This window comes from Erigeron canadensis, chromosome 3 (genome assembly GCF_010389155.1).
Source record: "Erigeron canadensis isolate Cc75 chromosome 3, C_canadensis_v1, whole genome shotgun sequence".
NCBI lineage: Eukaryota > Viridiplantae > Streptophyta > Magnoliopsida > Asterales > Asteraceae > Erigeron > Erigeron canadensis.
In genome coordinates, this window is record NC_057763.1 from 41,685,644 (window position 1) to 41,712,159 (window position 26,516).

Here is a 26,516-nt window from a genome sequence, read left to right on the forward strand (position 1 = left end):
CCACATTGCCGCCACCGCCGCGCATTTGCGCGGGCACCATGCTACTAGTTACTTAAAGCATGTTGGTTAAGATGTGTAAATTTGACATTTGAGTTACAAACTCGTCTAACTTTAATAGGAAACTCCATTCTTTTACGTCAATTTTCTAAACTTGAGAATCATAATTATATATTATTGGTGGTCTATTATCCATGGCTCACGATTCAACATTGTAACATCCATGTTGTGAGTCAAAATTAGTTTCATACAATAAGTAATAATCAAATTATGACTTGACCTTGTTTTTTTCCACAGCGCATGTGTTCAATGAGCCTCATTTTGAATGGATTGTCTTTTAGTAATATTTCAATTCAATGATTAGTATAGTGGATAACTGGATATATTGTCATGCCATATGGCTTTTGTTTTTATATCAATGATTCCTTTGATTAGAAAATTATTAGCTAAAGGTTCTAATGAGCAAAGGTGTAGTCGGTAAGTTTTATCGGTAAAAAAGATCGGCTAACATTGGTTTTTTGGCAAGCCTATAGCACATGCATCGTCAAGTTTTGGCAAGTTACATCAGCAAGTTTTGTCAAGTTACATCGGCTAGTTTTTGCCGATGCTAGTGAACGTTGGACAAATGCCACGTGGCCATTTTGGCAGAAAAGTGAACGTTAGAGTGTGTGTGGGCTTTGTTTTTTTCAAATTGGCACATTGGAAAAAAAAAAAAAACCCTTTACTACACCACATTTTTTGGCAACAAATTGGTAAGAATTGGTTAGTTTTTTGCTTGTATACGTGGCATTTTCTTATTGGAGAAAACTTTGCCAAAACTTGTCAATCCTTGACACTACATCTTTGCCTCTAATGGAAGACAATCGATTTTTATTTTTATATTCAAAGAAGATCGAGAAATCTTTTCCATTTTCTAAAAGTTGCTGCTAATATATTAGAATGCCAAAGAGTATACGTAGTGATCATACTATTAGCTAGAAAAAAAATTCCTACATCAACGACCACTTAACAATCATACTATATAACAGGGATGTAAAACTCGGCCGACTCAGTCGAGAACTCGGAATCGGGGTTAAACGGGTCGAGTTTGCTAAAATCGGGTGAACACTCGGTCAACGACTTTCTTATAAAACTAGGTCAAACTCGCTTGGATCGGTCAAAAATCGACCTTATCGCTCAAGAATCGTCAGATAGGGTCAAAACTCGGGTCAACTTTGCTAAAAAAAAAGTCCTAAATTGGTTTATGTTTATGTTACCAATGAATGAAGTTTGAACTTTGAAATATTATGTTAAAATTTATAAACAATTACTCGTATGTTTTAAGTTTATTCCATATAAAAACTATAGATTTTCTATATAAAATCCTGATTCGGGTTTTCCCCGATTCCGATCCGAGTTTTTAAAAACTCGTGACTCCCCCTCGCTGAACCGATCCCGAGTCACGAGTTCCCTAACCTTATTATTCTTAATAAATAATAATGACACTAATGGATGGATGGAATGAAAAGAGAGAAAGAAAATGAGAAACATTTCTCTTGTTTATTTACACCTAATAATTAAATCGAGAATGAAAAAGTGGGTGATTTCCATTCTCACCATTCTCTACACATTTTAGAGAATGAGTGAGAATTTAATTTTTGTTTGATGATATTAAATGTGTTAATATTAATTGTTAGTTAAAATTTTGTATTTCTCTAATATTTTTTATCTATTTGTACCAAATGATAGAATTTATTCTCTTTTTAAATACCTATTTTTTTTTCCAACTAATTTCATTCTTTAATACATTTTCATTTTTTGATTTCTTTTTACCAAATACCCCTAAATACCTAATCCACAATACTTCAAATATATTACATAACTCGTAATAAAATACCACATTATACATTTATACGTACCATACCATACCGGATATTTTAAATGAACCACATGCGGTATTATTAAAATTCTGGAAATGCAAAGGAACCATTTGTGAAATTAACTCTAAATATTGGGGGGGAAAAACGGGGAAAAAAAAACCAACCGCACGGCTCACCTCTTGGAAGATATTGGAAAGTATGTATGTCAATAACATTATTTGATGTGTTAGCGTGAAGCCGTGAAGTAAATTGGACAAAGCAGAGAGCCTTCTCGACAAGCGAAAGCCGTTTATGCATAGCAGTAATGCCAAATACAGTAGAATTTACCAAATTCTCACAAGTTTGATACAACCTTTGATATTCTATTTCTATGACTAACTAGCTAGTCCTTCAGATATTTTGACAAAAACGTGGACAAAAGACACTTAAATTGATCGAGCCGTAACTTGTACTTCTATACAAAGTCTTTGGCCTAGCTTACACCGATAAACCACACCGTCATTTAGCTTATGATTTGTTTATTTAAAAAAAAAAAGAAGAAGAAGATACAAATGCTAGTCTTAGCAATGTGTGATGTACACCTTCAAAATTCAATGATATATATACAAAAATAATAATAATAATTCTGCTAGGATACTCATTTTACTGCTAGAGTGGTGTCTGTACGTTGCAGCGGCGACGATCTATAGCACGTCAAATGCCGTAACAATTTATAGCGTTCAGGTTACTTTCATGAGATGCGTCAATGCAACATCTAGCGGTATCTATCATTTTAAAAACAAGTCACAGATTAGATGCAAGAAATAATGAAGTGCAAAACCGAACTATAAAAAATAATCACTTACAATTGTATGAAACATATAATTACAATTGTTGGGGAGGAGGCCCAGTGAAAGGACTCAACCCAAATGAAAGCGTAATTATTGAAAGAAAAAAAACACAAAACCTTATACTTAGAAAAATACGGCAATTTTTCGCGAAAAATCCAAATGTTGCAATTCAAGAAAAGACACTTGTAGTGTTCTTAAAATAATGTAAATAGACTACTATATAAGTTTCAGGACCCAAAAATGTCAAACGAAGGCTCGGGAAAAAAACAAAGTTCGAGATCAGTGGAGCACGACCTTTGCACAGGGCAAGAGCCGTGCTCTGTGACACAGAGGCCGTGCTTTCTGTTGTACACCAAAAACACTCCTTTTTGACGTTTTTCAACATTTCGACTCAATTCCAAACATTCCCAAGCACTATTACTGACTCAAATAAGATCATATCAAGTGAACAAACGTTTCATAAACTTACATTAGATAACATGTACATTTCAACATAAGTAGGGCATGTTACCCATTTCATCAAATAACCCAAAACTTTCATTTGACTTCCAAGTTTAACAAGACTAGTTACCATCACCCAAAATGAACATGATACATAACCACAAGATTCAAAACGCCAAGATTGTATCAAGAGCCAAAGAGGTGGGATGAACTAAGCCTCTAAACCAAAAGTGTGTCATTCAACCAAGAATGACCTAATACCTTCAAATGTCTTGCAAAGGTCAACTTCAAGCTCTAATCAACAACTAGTTCCTTCTTAACTACCTATAAAAATGGTAAACAACTAAAAAGTAAGCGATGCTTAGTAAATAAACTTGCATACAAATATATATACGAAGGAGGGCAAAAACACAAAAGACTATCGCATGTAGCCAATGATACCGTCATATCATCACTTGCATACTCACTTTTGCGCTAACAAAACATACATGGATCCATATACGCTAAACAATAATCTCAAGAGCTTCTTAGGCCTCAAAGGTTCTTAGGCCTTTATCTCATATCAACTATGGGGTTCTTAGGCATCAATTAGGCCCTAACACCAAATCGATTACCACACACGGAATCCACCATCATATGGTAATCGAACCAACGCACATATAAGAGTATGCAAGAGTACTCACCTCCTCCGCGACTAACAACAATCAAGAATGCCACAACAAGTGCAAAGCTTTCAACCTAACAAATCAATACAATATGCATAAGACTTTATTCACAAACTTGGCTAGCTCACATAGCCACCATCAATTCACTAGCATTCCTATTTACCCAAACTCATTTTCTTATAGTTGGCTCAATCCCAATCTCATTCAACAAAATTAAATCTTTCATAATCATCATTCTCAATTATCTATCACTTTGCTAAAAAATCTCATTTTACCACCATCATGTGGCCATTTCATCTTATTGCTCAAAATTACCAAATTCTCATTTTGACCACAATGGTCACTAACAACTCAAATCAATAAGTTCATGCAATACTAAGTTCATATATCAAGATGTAATTAGAGTATGGGGAATTTACTAACCAAATTATCATCCAACCCAAAACCCCCAAATTTGGTGAATACATGAACCCTAATTTCTCAAGAATCAAAACTAGGTTAAATAAATTCTTACCTTGGAGAAGTAATCTACTATAGTGAAAATAAACAACTAGAATCAAGTTCCTTCCTCTTTTCTTTCTTGGTGTGGTTCGACACATACACACACACACACACACCCAATTCTCCAATTCACTAGTTAACTAAATGTAGTGATCATTATTATTATTGTTGAAGTATTTGATTAATTAGGATAACACACTTGAAAACAATCAAAATCACACTTCTATTCTTCCTTTCTTCCTCTAGAATTTCGGCCACCACACCAAACCCACCAACCCTAACTTTTCAATTCTTGAATGAAGATTATTTGATGGTGATGATTATTATGATTTCTATTCTTGAATTTGAAGGAATTAAGCTTTGATTTTTGAAGAATTAGGAAGAAAATGCATGAAGAAATAATGGGGAGCAAAGTGGAAATGTGACTAAGGAAAAAAGATGGGAGGCTGGCACCCTCCTGTAATGCCACGACCCAAAATAAAAATAGTGGGTATTTTACCCGCTATTCGCTAAAGTTCCAACTAAATAAACCCCATATCCAAAAATAAAATACTGAGAGATTATTTTAATGTCAAAACTACAAAAAGGGGTTAATTTATTTATCTTAAAATTATTGGGGTGTTACACCCGGGCAATAAAAAAAGATAGTGAAAGATTAAAATTTAAGACGAATATAAAAAAAGGACATAACTTGTTAGTAATTTCGTGAGTTATAAAACTGTAATTATTGTTTAAACATTTCGTGATATTATCTATATGGCAATTAATATGTTTTTTCTTATCCGTAGCAATACCTTCAACAGTAACTTTAGAATTGAATGAGGTTTTTTTTTTTTTTTTTTTATCACAATGGAGTTTTTAGGTAATTATGGAGTTTTTTAAGGATAATTTCGGAATTTAGGGATAAGGTATGTGAAGGTAGTGAAATAACAAAGAATCGGCCTAATTAATAGAACCTTATTGAAACCTTGTATTAAATCAGCCTAATTATACAAAAGGCTGATATATAAATATCGATTTCAATATTTGCCTAATTAATAGAAATTATAATATGATAAGAAATAAATAAATTCCCTTATAATAGCAAATAATCTATCAAGAATGATATATAAGAATCAAAATAGTACATTGATTAAAATATATTAATAAAAAAGATTTAGTTTACCTTTAATTCACATAGATTGTGAATAGGCAGTGGTAGATGTGTGTGTTTTGTTTTGGGGGGATGTATGTGTGTGTTAGGGAGTATAAATGTGAGCGGCCTCAGGGGAAGCGAAGGGAGACAAATTGGGGATAATGTTTTTTAAGGGTATTTTCGATATTTCAGTAATAAAATGTTTGGTGGTAATGTAAATTAAAAGGGTAAAATGAAAAATTTAAAGATAGAGTGTTTAATTTCTGAGAGGGTAATTTGTTTATATAGTAAGTATGAGTATAGATAATTTAAAACTTAAGGGTTGTTCGTTACAAACAAATTTGGCATAAGATTTGGAAATGATAACAATAAAGGTGATTGGTGATGCGTATTGTATTTACGATTCTAATACCATATTTAAAGGTTTCAAAAATCCAAAGATATATTGGTGGATATATCATGATTTCTCTAGTTTTTAATATCAATAGATTGCCGTAAGCAAATGAAGCGAGCTCAACAGACAGATGCATCCCTGGTTTTTCTCACAGGTCTTGGGGTCGACTCTCATGAGTGGCAAGTCTGTGAGTTTTTTCCCTAGATCACCTGTAACGGCTTATGGTGTACATCTCGTAGTCTATATTACGTGCAAAGCTTCACCATTATACGGTGAGATGTTCCCTGATGTCGAATTCCGACTAACTGTTAAAAAATTTAGATTGCCGTAAAAAAAGTGTTGTTTTAATTAAAAAGTCTATATGAAATAATTTTTACATATCTATTAGACTATTACATTTCAAAAAGTCTTGTTATCAAAAAGAATATTTCATTTTACCGACCAAAATAAGAGAATATTTCATGAGGTTTAGTAATAATTTACATCTCATAACTATCCAACAAAACTTTTTTAACTCAAACTTTTCCAAATTCCCCAAACTTTTTCAAATATTCATGTCATTACTTTTATTCATCTATTTTTAATACTATATATAAACTAAAACATTAACATTTCATTAAAACTATAATATTACATTATTTAAAAAAACACACACACACACATTTCTTAAATATTTAAAAAGTAAAAAGGAAATACTAACAATTTCATAAAAAAAAAAAAGAGTTAGAAACTTAAAGGTTACGTTTTCATCCGTACTTATTGGCGATTTCATGTTTTTCACCAAGGACTAACATAGTGGGATTGGTGATGTGATTGTGTGTCTCCGTAAAATACTTCAAATCCCGCCGTAGTGTTGGGCATTCATTGGCGGAGTAGGAGGACCCATATTATACATCTATTGTGAAGAAGCAGGTTGTGAAATGTAAGGAGATGATAATTTTGGGGTTAGTTTTTTTTACCCCTTTTTAAATCCATGGTCTATTTTAAAAAAGTAAAAGGATAAAAATGATATGAGTTTGTAAATTATACGTTGAACGGTTGACTTTTTGATCATTTTGGGGGGGGGGGGTGGAGAAGGGGAGGAACCCATGACTTTTCTTCACTAATCAAGTGTCTCCTCTTCCCCCCCCTTTTCTCTTTTACTTTGGTGTTGCTCACCGACACTCTCACTCTATAGGTAAATGGGCGTCGGTTGTGTTACCGTATGTCACCGATGGACGGACGGGTTTACCGACCCCCTGGGTACATTTTTTTCAAAACTTACCAAATATTAATTATTTATATAATTATCTATCCAACCCAAATACTCAAAATCCAAAGTGACATGAAATCCAAAAAGAAGATTAATGAAGGAACCTATGACTTTTCTCTTCACCCATCAAGTATCTCCTTTCCTCTCTCCCTTTTCTCTTTCACTTTGGTGTTGCTCACTGAAAAACACACTCTCACTCTATAGGTAAATGGGCGTCGGCGGTGTTACCTTCTGTCGTCGATGGACGAACGGGTTTACCGACCCCACTCTCGGATCCATTTTTTAACACATAACAAATTATAAATATTTATATATCAATTTATCCAAACCAGATACTCAAAGTCCAAAGTGACATGAATGAAATACAAAAAAAAAATTAATGGAGAAAAAGAAAAAGAAAGTTTTTTTTATCAAGCAAGGTTTAGGTCAAGTCTAATTTGGCCTATATGTATATGGTACGTTATTGCAATAAAGTCATAATACAGGGGGCATTAAACCCAAAAATATTCAAATTTATTATGTAATGTAACTGCCAACGAAAAAGATTGTATGGACAATATTGTTAGTAGTTCGGCGAATCACCTAATCCTACGTTAATCTATTTTCCAGGGAACACTTTATTAAATCCAGACCAACACCAAGGAACCACTTGTACAACACGCAATTTAACCTGTACATATTTTAAAACATTCCGCAAAAGGTTTTAGGTAAGGGTAGTTTAGTAAATGACTAAAAAAGGTTGTCGTTTAGGATCCAGAGTTTGCGTGCAACAACAGCTGTAGATTACAAAATCGGACGGTTGAAAATGAAAGTTTGACTGGTGTACGAAATAAGGCGAGGAATGAATGATTGATGTTTTTTTTCTTTGTCAGGTTTGACCATTGACCAGAAAAAAAGAAAATAATAATATTTTTAAAAAAAATATGGACAAGATACATACATTATTACATACACAAACAGAGATATATATAATAAAGTAGATATATATAGATACAGACAGAGAAAGAGGGGGGGAATTGTTTGTGTTTTTTGCATTCGAGAGATTAAAAGAAGAATAAAAAGGGTGGAGGAGGATTGCGTGTTGTGTTCCTCACTCGCAGTTTCCTCCTCCATTTTATTATTATATTATTATTATTATTTATTATAATGGTGATGCTGCTGCTGCTGCTTGAATGAATTTTGGAAACAAATAACAAGAAACAAAATTGTGTGCGTGTGTGTGTGTTGTGAAAGAGATCTGGTGAGGAAACATATCGAATAACAAAAAGGGAAATTGTTTAAATTAAAAAGAATTTAGGGTTACGATTTGATTTTTTCATTTCATTGATTTCTTGGGATAAAATGAATATGATGCGTCGTTTGAAGAGTATGGCCTCTGGTCGTACTTCCATCTCCGATTCCGTAAGCTTCTTCCTTTTTCTTTTTTTTTTGTTGTTGATATAATTCCTTTTATATTTAATATATTTTGTTTTTATGCTCATGTATATACTTTATTTATTCATATCGAATTAAGTATTATCCATGTGTCGTAATGTATTTTGGCTTTTATTATTATGATGTTTATTACAACTGAAAGTGTATTTTTATTTCATTTATTTGTATGTAAATTTTTTTAATGTATATATACAAATAATAATAATAACCCCGGGATAGGGATTTGTGACCACAAAACACGTTGTATGTCGACTAATTGGATTTGAAGATATATATTTTGAAACACTATTTGTATAAAGATGCAGACAATTATATGAATGAATTATGGATAAGGTGTAGTAGAATATTTACTGAATCGGTCGTTGTTAGATTGTTCATATATAGGTCAAATTGTATAAAATGTTTGTTGTGTGTTTGTAGAACAACGGAGGAGGAGATGGTAACCAAAAAAAGGGAAGGCACGGATCATCAAACAGTCAGCCAGGGAGTGCGAGGGCTGTAAGGAAGTCTTCTACCATGCAGCCCAACGCTACTGGTGCAAGGCCCGCACCTGTAAAATCTGATTTTTACAGCCTGCCCTCTAAATTGCATGGAATGAATATCACGGAAGATAAACCAGCTGCTGCTACCGATGACAAGGTAGTTTATTTGCACATCCTGGTTGTTGTCATCCATACCATGAAATGCTCGCATACTCATCCGTTGTTTATTTTTTATAAGCAGGATTTCGAGGCAACTCTTGTGGATGGTAGTAGTACCGAAACAGGTGAAATTATTGTGACTTCAGTTGGTGGTAAAAATGGAAAACCAAAGCAGGTGATTATATATTTTGGTCTACTGTAAAACATTACTAACTTGTAATTAATTAACTAATTATATTAATTAAAATTATGTTGTGCTCCAGACTTTCTCATACATGGCAGAGCGTGTCGTTGGTACTGGTTCATTTGGTGTTGTCTTTCAGGTAATTTTTGTTATCATTTGAGTTAAATCATAGATGATCTTTTTTATGTTGTGGTCATTTGATATCATATTTTATTTGTTTTTGTAGGCCAAATGCCTTGAAACAGGTGAATACGTCGCTATAAAGAAGGTTCTACAAGACAAGCGATACAAGAATAGAGAACTTCAAATCATGCGTTTGTTGGACCATCCAAACGTTGTTCAGTTGAAAAATTGTTTCTATTCAACCACTGATAAAAACGAAGTCTACTTGAATGTCGTTTTGGAATATGTTCCTGAAACCGTCTATAAGATGTCTAGGCACTATGTCAGGGAGAATCATCACATGCCTATGCTATATGTGCAATTGTACACATATCAGGTGAAGCTCCTGCTTCTTTGTTGTTATATTCTACCCCGTTGTTGATTGTATGATTGTATATGAATTTAACTAACTCGATTTGTTATATTTGGGTTTTTTTTTTTTGGCAGATCTTCCGTGGGCTTAACTACATTCACAATGTCATTGGTGTATGTCATCGTGATATTAAGCCACAAAACTTATTGGTAAGATATAATGGCATCTTAATTATCTCTGAGAAAGTTATGTATTAACATTGATCTTGTTGGTAATGTATTAATATCGAAATTGGAAACTAATACCCGTTGCGTGCAGGTTAATCCACATACTCAACAGCTTAAGCTATGTGATTTTGGAAGTGCAAAGATGTTGGTAAGCTCTCGGAACACTGTGATTTTTATTTTTTTTGGTAAAAGGGATTACCCTGGTTAGATTCTGGATTTTCCTTTGCATACATCATATTGTTAAGTATTTAAAAAGCTGTACTTTGCAACTGCAGGTACCTGGGGAACCAAATATTGCATACATCTGCTCAAGATATTATCGGGCTCCTGAATTGATCTTTGGAGCTACAGAATACACCAACGCTATTGACATGTGGTCTGCAGGTTGCGTTTTGGCTGAGCTACTCCTTGGACAGGTGGGTACCTAGTTGTTTTGTTGGCACTTGAACTATATTTAAATGTTCAGATAGTTTTGATTTAAAATTGATCTTAAAGTACTAATTTAGTCTCTGATGCCAATCAACATTTTACATTTAGTATAAAAACTAGTGTATTCTTGAATTATTCAGAAACTCTTGATCATTTAACATATTTTAGTCTGCTTTCACCAAGAAATATTTCAGCTGTGTCCTAATCATTGTGTTTGCCTTTTATTATATACATGGTTAAAATCTTTATATATATAAGTTTTGTGGATATTAAATTCTCCAAGTGTCTTTCGATCCTTCACATCTGATCTTTGGCGTGATTTTTACGATTACCTTCCAATTTTGAACTTGTTCTGATCAATTTGGGTGTTTTATTATATGCAGCCTCTTTTCCCTGGTGAAAGTGGCATAGATCAACTGATAGAGATTCTCAAGGTAAATAATCTTGGACCCTTTTAACTGATTGCCATTACAGGCTTGTTTTTTGAAACTTAATCTAACAATTATTTTTTTATATGTTAAGATTTTGGGAACACCAACACGTGAAGAAATCAAGTGCATGAATCCTAATTACAATGAGTTCAAATTCCCACAGATCAAGGCTCATCCATGGCATAAGGTTTGTTCTTAATCAATCAAAATTTGTGTCAAATTCTAGTATAAATCTATAATGCTCTGTAACATCATTAAGAATTAGACGAATACTTAAATCTGATATACAATAGTAACAAATGTACATCCGGACTCTTTTTCCAGGTATTCAAAAAGCGGCTGCCAACTGAAGCAATTGATCTTGTCTCGCGCTTGCTACAGTATGCACCAAAGTTGCGATGCACCGCTGTAAGTGAATCTGTTTTTATGTTTTTCATATCGATCTTTTTATGATGGAACAAACAAGTGCTTAATTTGGACCTCATCTACAGTTGGAGGCCTGCACTCATCCCTTCTTTGACGAATTAAGGGACCCAACTACAACTCTGCCAGATGGCAGACCTCTCCCTCCTCTATTTAACTTCACACCACAAGGTAGAACAGTTTTTCCATTTGTGATATTCTTTGATCGCACTACTCAGCTCTTTAATTGATGAGAATGTATATCTTTTACAGAGATTGCTCATGCATCTCCGGAACTACTTCAACGATTGATACCCGAACACGCCAGACAATAAATTATGTTATGTCATGAAGAGAGCGTGTCTTGTTCATAGGTGTTTTGGAAGTCTGGGTTTTTGAACAGTTGCCCATAATAGTCGTTATACTTGCTCTTTCTTTCTTTTGGTGCTACACTATCTAATCATGTTTTTTGGGTCAGTTTTATATTTAACTGTAACGAATTGGAAGATTATTATACATCTTCCTCGTATAGATATGGTGTAGCTAAGTTCAATTTGAGAGCTTACGACCTGGAAACTCACCTCTAATGAATTTGATTTTTTCGTTTTTTACATATCTGTGTTCACTTTGTAGCAGAAGGCATTTTTGCTTCTTTTTCCTTCATATATGTGTTCATTCCGTAGCAAAACTTGTAACCTTTAGACGGCTCTATATACGTAGAGGTTGAGTCAATTGCAAATCAAATTTGTGTTGATGCTAATTCCATGTTTCACCTTTGAATGTTTACTCTCTTCTATTGAGAGTGATACAGAAACAACATTTATTTGCCATACATATCTAGTTGTATAATGTTTGTGTAAATTACTGCTTAGATATTATCTTCCCTTTGAGCCTTTATGGGAAAAATTGTTTTTAGGTAGCAAATCAAATGTTATAACTCTCTGTTCCTCTCTATGGTCGGAAACCAATGGGGACAGCCAAAAAGCTTTAAAAATATGAATAAACCGTTTTAGTTTGGCTACATTCTTCTAACAATGTGCCTTGTAAATTTGAAAGGAAAAAAAAAAAGAATCTGTATATCCTAAGAGATGCTTACAAAAAAGGTAAAAACAAGTAATCAAGATCATCTTCCTCTTGTTAGTCTCTCATATCCAAGTATCAATGGCTTGTCAATTACGTATGATCTATTTGTTGCCACCCAGTAGTAATCTATTGCTTAACTCACATATATTTGGTGGTTCAGCAATTCATTTGCTATCTAATTTCTGTAATTGTGCTGAGAAATGCGTATACACTTGACTAATACTAGCTGGACAATCTCATCTTCCTTCGGTTACAGTCATCATTTTCAAATCTCCGTCATCATCATCTCTCTTCAACAAACTTAACCCTAACCAAATCTTCATTGCTATGAGCGAATGAGAGTGTCAATGAGGCGACACAAACAGATACAACAAAGGCAGTTTGCAGCAAACTGCAAATGAACATTGCCTACCAATAATCTCCACAAGAACAAACTTTATCTTTAAAGTGATGAAATCGATTGGAGTCTCTCAAAATTATGATCCGGCCATAAACACTGGATATATACTTCATAGCAGTATGACAATCACCACAAACCCGAAGGTTCTTATAGATGCGTATAGGCATTCCAGGTGGCAATTCCAAAAGCCCAAAAGCTACTGCTAACTTCTCACTATGATAAGCAAGACCACGTTCTTTACCTTCTTCATCAATATTATGCAATGCGAATTTCACATCAGGAACATAACCTGCTTCTCTAATCAACATCATAACCTCATCGATCTTTGAATATATCACATTTGTCTTTTCATGGTTTCTATCTTCAGACATAAAAGAATGAACTTTACTATTGATTTCCATCCAACTATAGCCCGGTTCCTTATTTACAGCTCTTGATTTCATTAGACTTCTCATTCTTGCAACATCATCCCATTTACCCGCTGAAGAGTATAAGTGCGATAGCATAATGTAGGGGACCGCATCTTGTGGTTCCAATTCAAAAAGGATATTTGCCGCTTTCTCTGCAAGCTCCATTTTCCCATGAACCTTGCAAGCCGAAAGCAATGCTTTCCATACAGTGGCATCAGGTTCAACTGCCATGTTATTTAGTAGCTCTTCTGCCTCATTTATCTTTCCCGATCGCCCTAATAGGTCAATCATACAAGCATAGTGATCTTGACCTGGCTTTATATGGTAAAAGTTGACCATTGAGTCAAAGTATTGACGGGCTTGATCCACAAGTCCAGCATGACTACAAGCAAATAGCAACCCGATGAAAGTTATGAAGTCGGGTTTTATGCCACTTTCAAGCATTTGATTGTACAACACTAATGCTTCCGTTGATTTACCATTTTTAGCATAGCCCATGATTAGTGCAGTCCACGTAATTACATTCTTGATCGTCATTGAAGCAAAAACTTTGTTAGCATCTTCTATGCAACCACAGTTAGTGTACATAGTCACAAGAGAGTTATCAACCGATAAAGATGAAACAAAACCTAGTTTGATAAAATCGGCATGAACTTGTTGTCCAAAATCAAGAAGAGTGAGTTCTGCACAAGAACTGAAGATGCGTGCAGTGACAAATTGGTCCGATTTGATTCCTGAAATCCTCATTTCACAGAATAATTTAAGAGCTTTTTCGTGGGCGGTATTGTGAGTATAGCCAGTGACCAATGAAGTCCATGAAACCACGTCTTTCTCTTCCATGTTATTAAATACCTCAAATGCACACCCTAAATCACCTCTTTTGGCATACATGTCCACAAGAGCATTACTTACTGAAACATGTCTTTCAAAGCCGGTTTTCACTGCCATACAATGGACGGTTTGTGAAGATTTCACATATTCAGTGTCGTTTAAGGAAGCAAAACAGTTTAGCACAGAAGGGTATGTATAGTTATCGATTTTCATGCTCTTCAGATGCATTTTCTTGAACAAAAGAAGCGCTTCATGTCTAAAACCTTGCCTCACACACCCAACTATCATAGAGTTCCAAGAAACAATGTCATTAACTTCCATTGACTCTAACACAATTCTAGCATCGTCCAAACATCCACATTTCGCATACATGTCTACTAATGCACTTTCCACAAACACATTAGCACCAAAACCACCCTTCACAATACAACCATGCACCTGCATCCCAAACCTATAACCCGATATTTCACCACACACTGTCAAAACACTAGGAAACGTATACTGATTAGCCTCGATCCCTTCAGCTCTCATATCACGAAAGCACTCAATTGCCCCAATTTGATCATGGTTCCTTGAGTACCCAGTAATCATCGCAGTCCAAGTAACATGATTCTTTCCATAAGACATCCTCTTAAACAGATATTCTGCTGCAGACATCCGCTTGCATTGTGCATACATATCAACAAGTCCAGTCACCACAAACTCATTCACATCAAACCGAGTCTTAATCACGTACCCATGAAACTGCTCCCCTCTAAACAACAACCCATTTAACGAACACATCTTAAGAACACTCCTTAACGTAAACTGACTCGGGCTATACCCTTCACACTGCATCTCATAAAACAACCTCATTGACTCATCTTCAAGTCCCAGTTTACAATACCCGGAAATTAACGAAGACCAAGTAATGGGACTCTTCTTTGGAGTCTCATCAAACAACTTTTGTGCATCAATTACCTTCCCTGAATTCGCTAAACCAGCAATCATGGTATTCCAAGTAAACTCGTCTTTCTCAGGCATTTCATCAAACAGGTGTTGTGCTTCGTTGATTCGACCTGATTTCCATAGCTCATTCAGCTTCTGATTTGAGTAGTAAGCAGTTGGTGATATGGGTGTTGAAAAGTTAGCAGCTTTGTGAAAGTTTTTGGCAAATCTTACACACCCATGTCGATAATGCCAAGCGTTATTATTCTGTTGAATATAAATATAGCTTAGTTTATATTTGAACATAACGCCCAAAAATACAAGAAATTTGTATTTACTTAGTTTAATTCAAGACTTCAAGTTAATAAGCTGAAATAGACTCCTAAAAAAGTCTATTTGTTTTTTTCATAATTTAAGTCACTATATTATTTTGAGAAAATCTATCACCATATACACAATAACCTAAATAGGCAGGCATATTTCAATTCTCCTTCTAAATCATAACTAGAAGGAACCCCGCAAATATTACTGGAGCAGTGTCGTTGGTGATAGCAACGACGTAGGTTGTTGATGTAAAGATAATTGAAAAGGCAATGATTTGAGTACCCATTCCTACAACAATTTGTAGTCCCTTTCACTATGAAACGTGAATGACTGTGTTCAAAAATTTTTGTCACTATATGGTGGTCCAATTTTGTTAACTATAGGGGGTCGCTTTTACTATGAAATGTGACTAGTAAGAGGTGTATACTCTCAAATATGATTACCACTTTTCCACAATCATTCCGTTTCATTACACCATGTATTATATCTTTCATATACTATTTTATTGAATTTATAAAAGTTATCTACTTAAGTATAGCATAAAAATACTATAATAGTTTTTTTTTTTTTTAATTAAGGTATAATGTATTATTAGGTGGAAATTCTAAACACTTATGGCCAATCCATCTAGAAATTTTACATTTTAATAAAAAAAACTTAAAAGTGATTTGTAATACCGATAATTAAATTACATTTCATTTCATTAAAAAAAAAAACCTTACTATTTTAACTCTATAGAATAAACTATTAACATTAGTCTTGCACCTATTACAAAATTCAAACCATAAATTTATAAGTTTTACAATACATCCAAAAATAAGATATGTCCCATATTGTAATGTAACGAGTCATAAAGTAGCCATACATATTCCATATTCCCCTTTTTAACATGCTACATTTTCATACACACAAAAACAAAAAATAAAGAATTCAGTGTAACAAGTTACAGTGAAAAAAACAAAACAAACCCATATAAAAGACCACTCTATATTGAATTGAAGGAGGGGTGCTGGAAGCATGCGGCTAATTGAAAAACACAATCTAATTATTTTAAAACATTACTTAAAAGATAGGTGTAAATGTGTAGTAGTAATAAAAGAAAAAGTATTTTTAAATGGAAGTGTTCATTATTTGAGAAATGAAAAGGGATAGTTTGGTTTACAAATTAAAGAATATATATATATACTATATTATGAAACATGAAAAATATAGTGACTTCTAATCCTTGGATGATAGATTATGTAATGTGAACTCCATGCATAATGTTTTAACATACAAATAGACCTAAATTCAGGTTGAAATTTGGCATTGAGGACTTTGGCTATACTTTAAAGAATTGTTATAGTTGGTCGAATACCCACAACATACAATTAGGTCAACAAAACAAAACAATGAAGTGTAGTGTAGACCTACATGTAAAGTTGAAACACGCGAATTCGATTTATTGGAATGCCCATAGTATATGATCAAGAATTAGGTGAAGTTGTCTGGAGTCTGAACCAATCTATTTTGATACATCTATTATCATCTATTAGTTCATATAGAGTATATTATTTCCACATCATGATGATTGAATCTTTTGACTACATAGAGCTTGATGAATGTTTAACTATTTGTTAAATAGCAATTATATACATACACAAAATAAAGCTTAAAAAAAAACATTTTTATAGAATTACTAATGTGATTAGATTATATTACCATTCATCCTAAATACATACAAATGAAATCAATAACAAATGAATTTGTAATCGTACGTACAATTCTAACAAATATAAGGATTTAGTAATATAGAATTTGTAATCGTACGTACAAAGTGACAATTTTATTAAAAATAAAAATAATAATAATAATAATAATAATAATAATAATAATAATAATAATAATAATAATAATAATAATAATAATAACAATAATAATAAAGGGTATGTAAGAATTTGTGGATTTGTAATATTCTTGTCAAATTAATTTTGATCAATCCCATAAATATATTGTTTTTCATATACGATATATCCAATTTTATAGTTTCTATATTCTAATTATAATTTATACTATATTTTCTATAAAAACAATCGATAATTTAAAAAAAAACATGGAGATGCCACATAGGATAAATCTTATGTGGCAACATTTAAGCATAGCTTTGATTTAGGGAGAATGACTTAAAAGGTTAGGATTCCTACTGTTTTAATATTTATATAGATATATATATATATATTCCAAGTAGGTTAACAAAAAATATACAATGATGATATTATGTAAATCCTTGACAATCAATGATTCATTTACGGAGGGTTTATACTTTATATGTTGATATTTTATTAATCCTTAGTTGTTGGGAAGAGATTAACGGAATTTTTCTTTGAACACGGTTGCTCGACTCGTGATAATATATTAGTTTTTAGACAACCAAATAATTTACCATTAAATAATAGGTTTAAAATAAGTATTAAAATAGGTTTATTAAAGTAAAACAAATATTAAAATAGGTTTATCATATGTGAAAATCACCGGGCACCATAAAATTATTGTGCATCAATTGTTGCGTGTATCAATTTAACCATGATTTGAGGGTCAAAATTTTATTTTATTTATTTTACTTTAATATTTGTTTTACAATACCCAACCCGGATAGTTTTTCTTAAGAAAATTTATAATATACTAAAACTTATGTGAATGTACAAGTGTTTTATGCATGAAATGTACAAGTTCTTATAAGACATAATACTTTTTACCATTCTTTCATTTTAACCCCTTAAACTTTCTATCTTTTAACTTTTGTCCCAAATTAAAGTTTTCGTTTGTATTTTCTTGATACTAAATTTTGGATTCTCATATTTTTATCAAACAACTTTCACACAGTACGGATTTACTTTAACTTTCACCCGCTTTTTTATATATCTAGTGTTTTTAATATATTCTTAAAAGCCTATATAAATGTACAAGTTCTTTATGCATGAAATATACAAGTTTCTATAGTACATAATAATTTTTACCAGTTTTCAATTTAACTCCCTAAAGTTTCTATATTTTCACTTTGTCCAAATCAAAATTTCATTTTTATTTTATTGACACTTAACTTTTTGGTTCTTATGGTTTTACCAAGAAAACTTTCACACAATTATGGTTTTACTTTTAACTTTTATCCGTTTTTTATATATCTAACGTTTTTAATATATAATAAAATTTATCATCTTTACGTCTTACGTTCATGTAATATTTAAAGCGTTCATATAACGCATAATAATATTTACCAATTTTCATTTCTCCATAAAGTTTCTATCTTTTAACTTTTGTCCCACATCAAAGTTTTCGTTTCATTTTCTTGACACTTAACTTTGAGTTCTCATGTTTTTATCAAACAACTTTTACACAGTTACGGTTCTAATTTTAAAAATTTGATTTTTTATATTTTCATCCGTCTTTTTAGATATAATACATTCATGTAACATTTAAAACATTAATATAGTTATTGTTTATATTTTTATATATCTTATTATTAATTTTTTACATTTTTTTTATTGTTATTGTTATATGTTTAGCTGTCTTTTTTAATTTTTGGTTTAAATATTTGATATAAATCCGGGTCCAAAATATTGTCTTTGTAAAAGCGTATCACGCAGCAACGCGCGGGTTAAAACATAGTATATAATAAAATTTTATATGCAAAGTCAAACTTATTTTATTTAGTATGTAAAACACTTGTGACTAACCCACATGCTATCCTCCCAAAACTCTGAAACCAACAACCATATGAGTGACACAATTTCCCCAGATTACTCATCAATCAACCATCTCATCCCCAATCCCATGGTCCTCTTTTTCTTCTAGGGTTTCTTTTATTTTTATTTTTATGTTTATTATTATACACACAAGATAACAAAATAAAATCCCTCTTTCTCTCGTTTTCACACTCATCACTCCCATCGATTCAATCAATTAAAACCCTTACCTCAATTTCCCCGCCAAATTAACAACTATGCAATCTCAATCGCCGTCGTCTTCCACCGACACCACCGCCGTCACAATCGATTCCACGCCGTTACTCACCACCCCCGCCTCTTCCGACGGAATATTCCGCAACCGTCAATTCGTCTCCACCACTCCTTCCCTCCGCGGCGCGGCCAGGTTCCTCCGTCGCGCCAGCAGCCGGAGAATGCTCCGTGAACCCTCCATGCGCGTTCGCGAATCCGCCGCTGAGCAAATCGAAGAGCGGCAGACTGATTGGGCTTACTCGCGTCCGGTTGTGATTCTAGACTTGATTTGGAACTTAGCGTTTATAATTGTGTCGGTTTCGGTTTTGATTATGAGTCGAAATGAGGATCCGATTCGGCCGTTGAGGCTTTGGATAGTTGGATATGGTTTTCAGTGTTTGCTTCATATGGTTTGTGTTTGTGTTGAGTATAAACACAGGTATCAGCAACGTTTGTCTGAGTACGGTGCTGCCGGTTTGAGATCATCGGGAAGTAATCGGATATCGAATGGAAATTCAAACTCTTCTAGTTCGGGGAGCGAAGGAAGGGAGTATGCGGAATTATCACCCTCACATAATGATGTTGATGATGACACTAGGTACATTATTTAACTATTGTTACTCGTAATATTCTTGTTTTGTCAAGTTCAAGTCCTTTTGAATATTTGTTAAAAGAAGAGTAAGTTAAATAGGTTTACTCATCAAAGATGATTAATTGTGTTGCCACTAGTATTAAAATGATCATTTCATCTCTAATAGTTCGATAATTGATTTCGAAGAAAATGCAGTAGAGCATGATAAAGGGTGGTTAATGTCATGTTCATTTGTCAGACAGAAGGTCATCATGGTGGTTAGCACTTAGTATAATGAAAAAGAAGAAGCATTGTTAGTAATTCTGCTAAGTGCTTAAGAGTTAATAGTATAACTATGAAAGGAATTATTAGTTTTCCGCTTGTCCACTACTTTAAGTATCTACAAGTCTCCAATGTTACAATCACCGTAATTATAGTTAGGAAATAATCCTAAATTATCATTGTAATGATAGCTTGATAGTAATCTTAACAATAACTGGGCTAAGCTCTGTGCTTTTCTACTGCTTCAATATTGCGTACTTCTTCATCTAGTTTGATTTTGGTTCCATATTTTATTTTTTTAGCAGCAACTTATAAAGTGTGTTTAGGCATGTTGTGTTTGAGTTCCATCTCAGATTTGTGCGTTGATGTTCAATTTAAGGGTTCTACTGTTGTCGTTGACTTACCTTTAAAAGTACAAAAGATCTGCAGAAATTCTCTTCGTTTTGACTGCATGGCTGTATATAAATTGTGTTACTTTATATGTGGCAGTGTTGCTAAGCACCTGGAATCTGCTAATACAATGTTTTCCTTTATTTGGTGGATTGTTGGATTCTATTGGGTGTCTTCTGGTGGTGAACATCTTACTCAGAATGCACCTCAGTTATACTGGTTTGTCTTTCTTCTTTCTAGAAAAGGGTAGACATGGAAGCCATAATCTTTTCCTTACATAATTTGTACTTGATTTCTTTCCAGGCTATGTATTACATTCTTAGCATTTGATGTGTTTTTTGTCGTTATCTGCGTTGCTGTGGCATGTGTTGTTGGTATTGCTGTTTGTTGCTGTCTACCTTGTATTATTGCAATCTTGTATGCAGTGGCTGATCAGGTAAGCTCTTGTGCAATAGTTTTTTGGTTTTGTTGCAATGTATCAACAGGAATAATTCCCTTTCCTGTCAAAGGCAGGGTATGTGGATAGTGAAGCTAGCATGTATCATATAATAATCTATTTTTGTTTGACTACTGCAACTACTTCATATTTAGCATGTATCATATAATAATCTATTTTTGTTTGACTACTGCAACTACTTCATATTTTTAAGTATGGTGAGCCATTGATTGTGATTTTATCATACATAACAAAATGGCGAGCTTTATAAGATAGCATTAGACGTGTACCTGTTCTATTTGGTGGTAAAGAGGTCCGATTGTGGTATGGTGGCCCTAGGTGCTGGTGGTCCACCTCGTTGAGAGAGAATGAGAATGTGGTCAGTGAAAGATGGAGGTTGGTAAGAACAAGAAAGTTGTAAAATTTTTGTGAAAAATGGAGGTTGGTATTGTCCAAAGAAAACAGAAAACATAGATAATGGAAATTGTTCAAGAATTTGGGTAATGGACATCTTTTAACAAAGTAGATGGTGGAGATTGATTTGTTTACCCTCTAAAAGTTGGTGGGGTCAACGATTAAAATGCTTTGTTAAAAAGTTCACAGTATAGAAGTTAAGATGACAGAAAGACTACAACGGTAGCAGATATAGTAAATGTCTCTTCTTATATGATTTATATATGTTTCATAAGCCTAAGTATATATTTAGTTGTAGTATATTTGGCCACGTGATCAGTGCATTCATACCTGGGAACTAAATTGTGATAGTAAGGGGTACCAAGATGTTTTGGTTATTCTACGTTTCTGTGGTGTTGGCTCATATATAATGTATTTACTTGATATTTGTGGTATCTAGTTGGCTTCCTTTGATTTATAAATCTTCTATCTTGGAATTTGATTTAACTTTTTGAAATGGTTATATTTAAATCTATTGTTTTTGTAATCGCGTAATGTTGTATCTGTTTTAACTTGTTTTCTGATTAGGAGGGTGCAACCAAGGATGACATTGAACGATTGCCTAAATTCAAGTTCAAGAGAATAGATGATTTTGAGAAGCAAAATGGGGAGATTCAAAAAGGTTATGGTGGAATAATGGTAGAATGTGATACTGATGCACCTGTTGAACGTGCTTTGTCTGAGGAGGATGCTGTAAGTATCTCTTTGTTAATATTAAATTAATGCAGTGTTTGACAAGGCATATTTGACATAATTGGTTATCTTTAAGCTAAAAATAATAAACTATGGATAACTAATCCCATACCAGATTAACAGAATATTTCCAAACGAGAATTAATGTCATCAACATATCATAGAACGGTTAAAATAGACAAGAATGTGAGTTTCTGATCTATTTTTGAACCTCTGACTAAAAGGAAGCTGGTGTATTTATTTGGAACCTTCTATAAAAATTGTATGGATTTGTGATTTAGTCTAAATATGTGCGTGCAATTGTGTATACACTTACAAAAGCTTAAAGGCTATGAGCCAAGGAGGTGATATTACACCAAAGTTTTTGACACTTACTCCAAACTATTACCATGTTAATGCACATAATAAAACACTTAATTATGATGCAAGATAAAAATGTACAAATCATCTCACGGCAAGGCAAGGAATTATGTGTATTGCTTCTGGTTCAAAAAAAAAGAAAAGGTTTTACTCTTGTGAGTTGTGGAGATGGTGCAGGCATTAAATTTAACAATGAGTGGTGGCAGACCATCTCATTTATAAGTGAATTCTGTGACACATAGTAATTTTTTTTTTGACTTGCTGATCATTTGTGAAAATTCAAGGAAAAAATATCTCATGTTTCTGTAGCTTATTGCTCCCTATTCGTGGGCTAACTATAGACAAGAAAAAAAGCAACATAGGTGATGTACTTTCAAAGGAGTTAACTTTATACAAGATAAAATTCTTGTAACTTTAATGGGAAAATAATTATAGATCTTCACAACAGACAATTAAAACAACTGAAAGTATGATGATTTACATACTTTTAGGTTGGTTGGACTGGATAAAATATACCCATGTTCATAAGTGTTATTTCCTTTTACTTTGACTTTGGGAGTGTTAGTTATGAGGATTTTGGCAGTAGGTTTGGGTATGAAAGTAATAAAATGCTGTTTTTTAAATATAGGTTTAAGTAAATCTGTATAAATAGGTGGGCTTTTACAAACCTGAATCTTATCTATTGTACTCTATAATGAAAACACATGTTAAAAATATAAAAAGTCTTCTCTATACTAAACATCTTTTCATTTTCATTTCCGTTTACCAAGCAGACACCATCTTAATATATCTTTGTATTGGTCTCGAGTCTTGACTTTGACTTGACTATCAAGTAAATGGGTTTGTCTTTTTCCTCTCTTGCGACTATAAGCTGTGGCCTCTTCTTTTAATGTTCTAGCCTTTTTTTTAGATTTCTAGCATTGGTGATAATTCATGTATATCTACGAATGACCTAAATTAGGCCTCCTGCGTTCCACTGATCCACTCTCATATCGTTGTACCTTTTTAGAATCTAACTGGAATAAAAGAAACTCTCACAGTTTGTCAGTAAATCATATCAATTAATCTGATCCTCAAAGTTGGTGCATATATATATATACATATATATTCACTTTTCCCTGTATCATATGTGTTTGGTCACCTTGCTGAGTTTTCTTAACAGGAATGTTGTATTTGCCTTTGCACGTATGATGACGGAACCGAACTTCGTGAGCTTCCTTGCTGCCACCATTTTCATGCCACTTGCATTGATAAATGGTTGTACATCAACGCCACCTGTCCTCTGTGTAAGTTCAACATACTAAAGAACGGGAACCAAAGTGGCAGCGATGAAGTATAAATAACCAACTTATAACATTTCTTTTGAAGTTCCTGATCCCAACCTGTTTTTTGGTATGTGATTTTAATGTAAATTTGATACAAAGTTCTTGTTAAAAGTTTCCGACTTCCCAGATCAAGGACTATAAAGGGAAAAGACATACCCTTTTTTTGGCGTATTACTTGGAGCTGTAAATTACATGTATTATTCAATCTGCATGTTGTAGTGTAGTTATTTCCTTCAGACGGTATGGCTATGGTTCTGTGTCACGACCGCACTGGTGGAACTGCAACATGCATTATCAGTTGTAATCTATATGCATTGTAAGCTGTAGGCTTTGCTGGCGTAGTCTGCATTAGTGTCTCTGCATCTTGCACTGTCGGCTGTACTCTATTCCCTGTAACCTGTATATCCACAATGGCATTGCTTTGAGTAACGGTGGGAACTTGGTGGAGAAAGTACCGCATTTGATTACAATTCATAGTTGGCAGAGTTATTGGCTGGTGATTTACTTTCATTTTGATAAAATGTTCTGTTATTATAAAGTAAATAAATGCTTAAATATCTATGATGTTAACGTACAAGTTTGCTTTATAATTTGATCAGATCTGCGTCTCCCTATAAATGTTTTAGCGTTTATAATCTCAGTTAGACAGTAATGGTAATCAATTAGTGGGTGTCTTGCATGATGTAAATTTGGCTCCATTTATTTTGGACTAATTAAAACCCCTTTTGGTGAAGCCAAGTTAAGGTCTTCAAGGTAAGCTTAGGTGGGACAAACAGTTGAAAATATCTGATCATGACACTTTCGATCTAACATCTTTCAACAGTATGTTCAACTTAATGGATTCAATCCATTTTCAATTTTCATCTATTTTCCTGTGGCATCCGAATGAGATCCTTTGTGAATTTGTCAATTTACCAGGGTAAATAACACCCTATATCCTATAAAAATTTGATGTACCATATGATTTTAAAATGAAGTTACATATTTTGTCTAATGATGAAACGTTACTAATAGTTTGATTAATAAATAATGATTTAGCATATTTATGCAACTATAGACCGAGAATAATTCTTATAATCTGTTTGACAATCTTTTAGGCTTTTACTAAGGGATAATAGCATACGAATGTAACCACCTACGACAAAATGATTATGTAATGTAGTGACCTACTCGGGTGGCTATGTGATGTAATATCTTTCACTTTTCGGGTTATGTGATATATCGTGTTACCTGTTGTAAAGGTTACCGGTTATCACACTGCATTACATAGCTATTTTGTCATGGGTGGTTACATTCATATAGCATTATTCAATAGATATAATCACACACTTCGTATTAGAACTTGAAACAGGTGCCAATTGACTCAGTTGTGACTTCAGCACAACCCCTAGCCAAAAATCAACCGTCAAACACTTCAGCGGAAAATATGGCAACTCGCCGGAGATTGTGTCACTTGGAAAATGGTATTATGGTGGTTGCGAGTGTTGGTTGAGTTTTTTCCTTTCATGTTCATCTTCTATAATTTCTATTGATATATGTAATTTTTATATGTTGAATTGAGTTTATATGGAAAGATTAAATTGGATTTTGGGTTGATTTGTTTCGTTAAATTACAAGTGGATTTTGATTTCGGATCTGGAATTGAGTTTATATATTCTTGAGCTGCTGTTAACTCCCCGATTTTGAGTTTATATGGAAATATATTGGTTTAATACGTATTCAATAATGGTGTTGCCGGAAATCAGAGAAGATAATAGGAGTGTAAATTTTTCAGATACATTACATAACCATTTTGCCATAGGTGGTTACATTCGTATACCATTATCCCTTAAACTATTACAAAATTACATGTTACAACTTGTAATACCCGGTAACATACATCACATAGCCCAAAAAACATAAGTGCATACATCACATAGTCACCCGAGTAGGTCACTACATTACATAACCAGTTTGTCATATGTAGTTACACTCATTTGACATTATCACTTTTACTAAGTATAAACCTTTGGTCTTTCCAAACTAAAGTCTCTAAAATTTATTGAACATTAGACTTATTTTTTTTAATCTTAAATATGTATAAATTTCATTACGAATAAAAATAATTCTAAAGATATTGATGTTGTTTCTTAATCGTATCGTGTGTTTATACAAATTTAAATCTAATACATCCTTTATATCAAAAGCTGTTTTAGTTCTTAATAAATCTTACATTAACTTAACATCACATAGATGATTTCACTTTTCAGAGACAACAAGAATAGGGAGATGAAGAAAGCAAACCAAAAATGAGAGATGAATTTTGCTAACTTGTCGAGGAAAATTGAAAGGGAAAAAAAAAGAGGAAACAATATCTGAATATGAAAAAGGATATTAAAAAAAAAATTGAGCTCAGAAGGGCCTGTCATGTCAACATTTGTATTTCAGGGTAGCGGATGGACCAATCCATCATGAAGGCATGTCATCATAGCTCAATATGCACCAGCCGGGAATCGAACCCGGGTCTGTACCGTGGCAGGGTACTATTCTACCACTAGACCACTGGTGCTTGATGTTTAGTATCTTACAAATCAATATTTATCTTACACTAATAGTAATTGTTACGTCTTCAATTTTCTTAATTTGCTTTTTTTAACATCGAAACAGCTTTTTTAACTTTTACACTGCAATTATGTTTCGTATTTTCATCACTGACTTTTACGTTGGTGGTTTTCTAAATTTTGTAGGAAAGGAAAATCCTCATTGTAAGCATGTCGTAAG

At 33.3% G+C, this 26,516-nt stretch overlaps 3 protein-coding genes and 1 non-coding gene across 5 annotated transcripts; 2 read left to right on the plus strand and 2 right to left on the minus strand.

Moving 5' to 3' along the window:
* Positions 1-8,067: 8,067 nt before the first annotated feature.
* LOC122590985 (shaggy-related protein kinase eta-like) lies at positions 8,068-11,910 on the plus strand. Of its 2 annotated transcripts, none has more exons than XM_043763162.1 (13): positions 8,068-8,475; positions 8,929-9,147; positions 9,232-9,324; positions 9,413-9,472; positions 9,560-9,832; positions 9,943-10,017; positions 10,127-10,183; positions 10,311-10,451; positions 10,848-10,898; positions 10,987-11,082; positions 11,220-11,303; positions 11,387-11,489; positions 11,571-11,910. In XM_043763162.1, the coding sequence occupies exons 1-13, from the start codon at positions 8,416-8,418 to the stop codon at positions 11,630-11,632; spliced, it is 1,374 nt and encodes a 457-aa protein (XP_043619097.1). In that variant the 5' UTR covers positions 8,068-8,415; the 3' UTR covers positions 11,633-11,910. The 2 variants fall into 2 exon arrangements, with proteins under 2 accessions (XP_043619097.1, XP_043619099.1); XM_043763164.1 differs by lacking the exon at positions 8,068-8,475 and adding an exon at positions 8,818-8,841.
* A 435-nt stretch (positions 11,911-12,345) lies between these two features.
* LOC122590984 (putative pentatricopeptide repeat-containing protein At5g52630) lies at positions 12,346-15,254 on the minus strand. The gene has a single exon (XM_043763161.1). The coding sequence runs from the start codon at positions 15,252-15,254 to the stop codon at positions 12,789-12,791; it is 2,466 nt and encodes an 821-aa protein (XP_043619096.1). The 3' UTR covers positions 12,346-12,788.
* Positions 15,255-18,981: 3,727 nt separating this feature from the next.
* LOC122590986 (E3 ubiquitin-protein ligase At1g63170-like) lies at positions 18,982-24,374 on the plus strand. Its single transcript, XM_043763165.1, has 5 exons — positions 18,982-19,844; positions 20,589-20,708; positions 20,793-20,925; positions 21,907-22,071; positions 23,594-24,374. The coding sequence occupies exons 1-5, from the start codon at positions 19,252-19,254 to the stop codon at positions 23,768-23,770; spliced, it is 1,188 nt and encodes a 395-aa protein (XP_043619100.1). The 5' UTR covers positions 18,982-19,251; the 3' UTR covers positions 23,771-24,374.
* Positions 24,375-26,233: 1,859 nt separating this feature from the next.
* Positions 26,234-26,304, minus strand: TRNAG-GCC. Its single transcript has one exon. It is a non-coding gene; the product is annotated as a tRNA-Gly (tRNA).
* Positions 26,305-26,516: the final 212 nt, after the last annotated feature.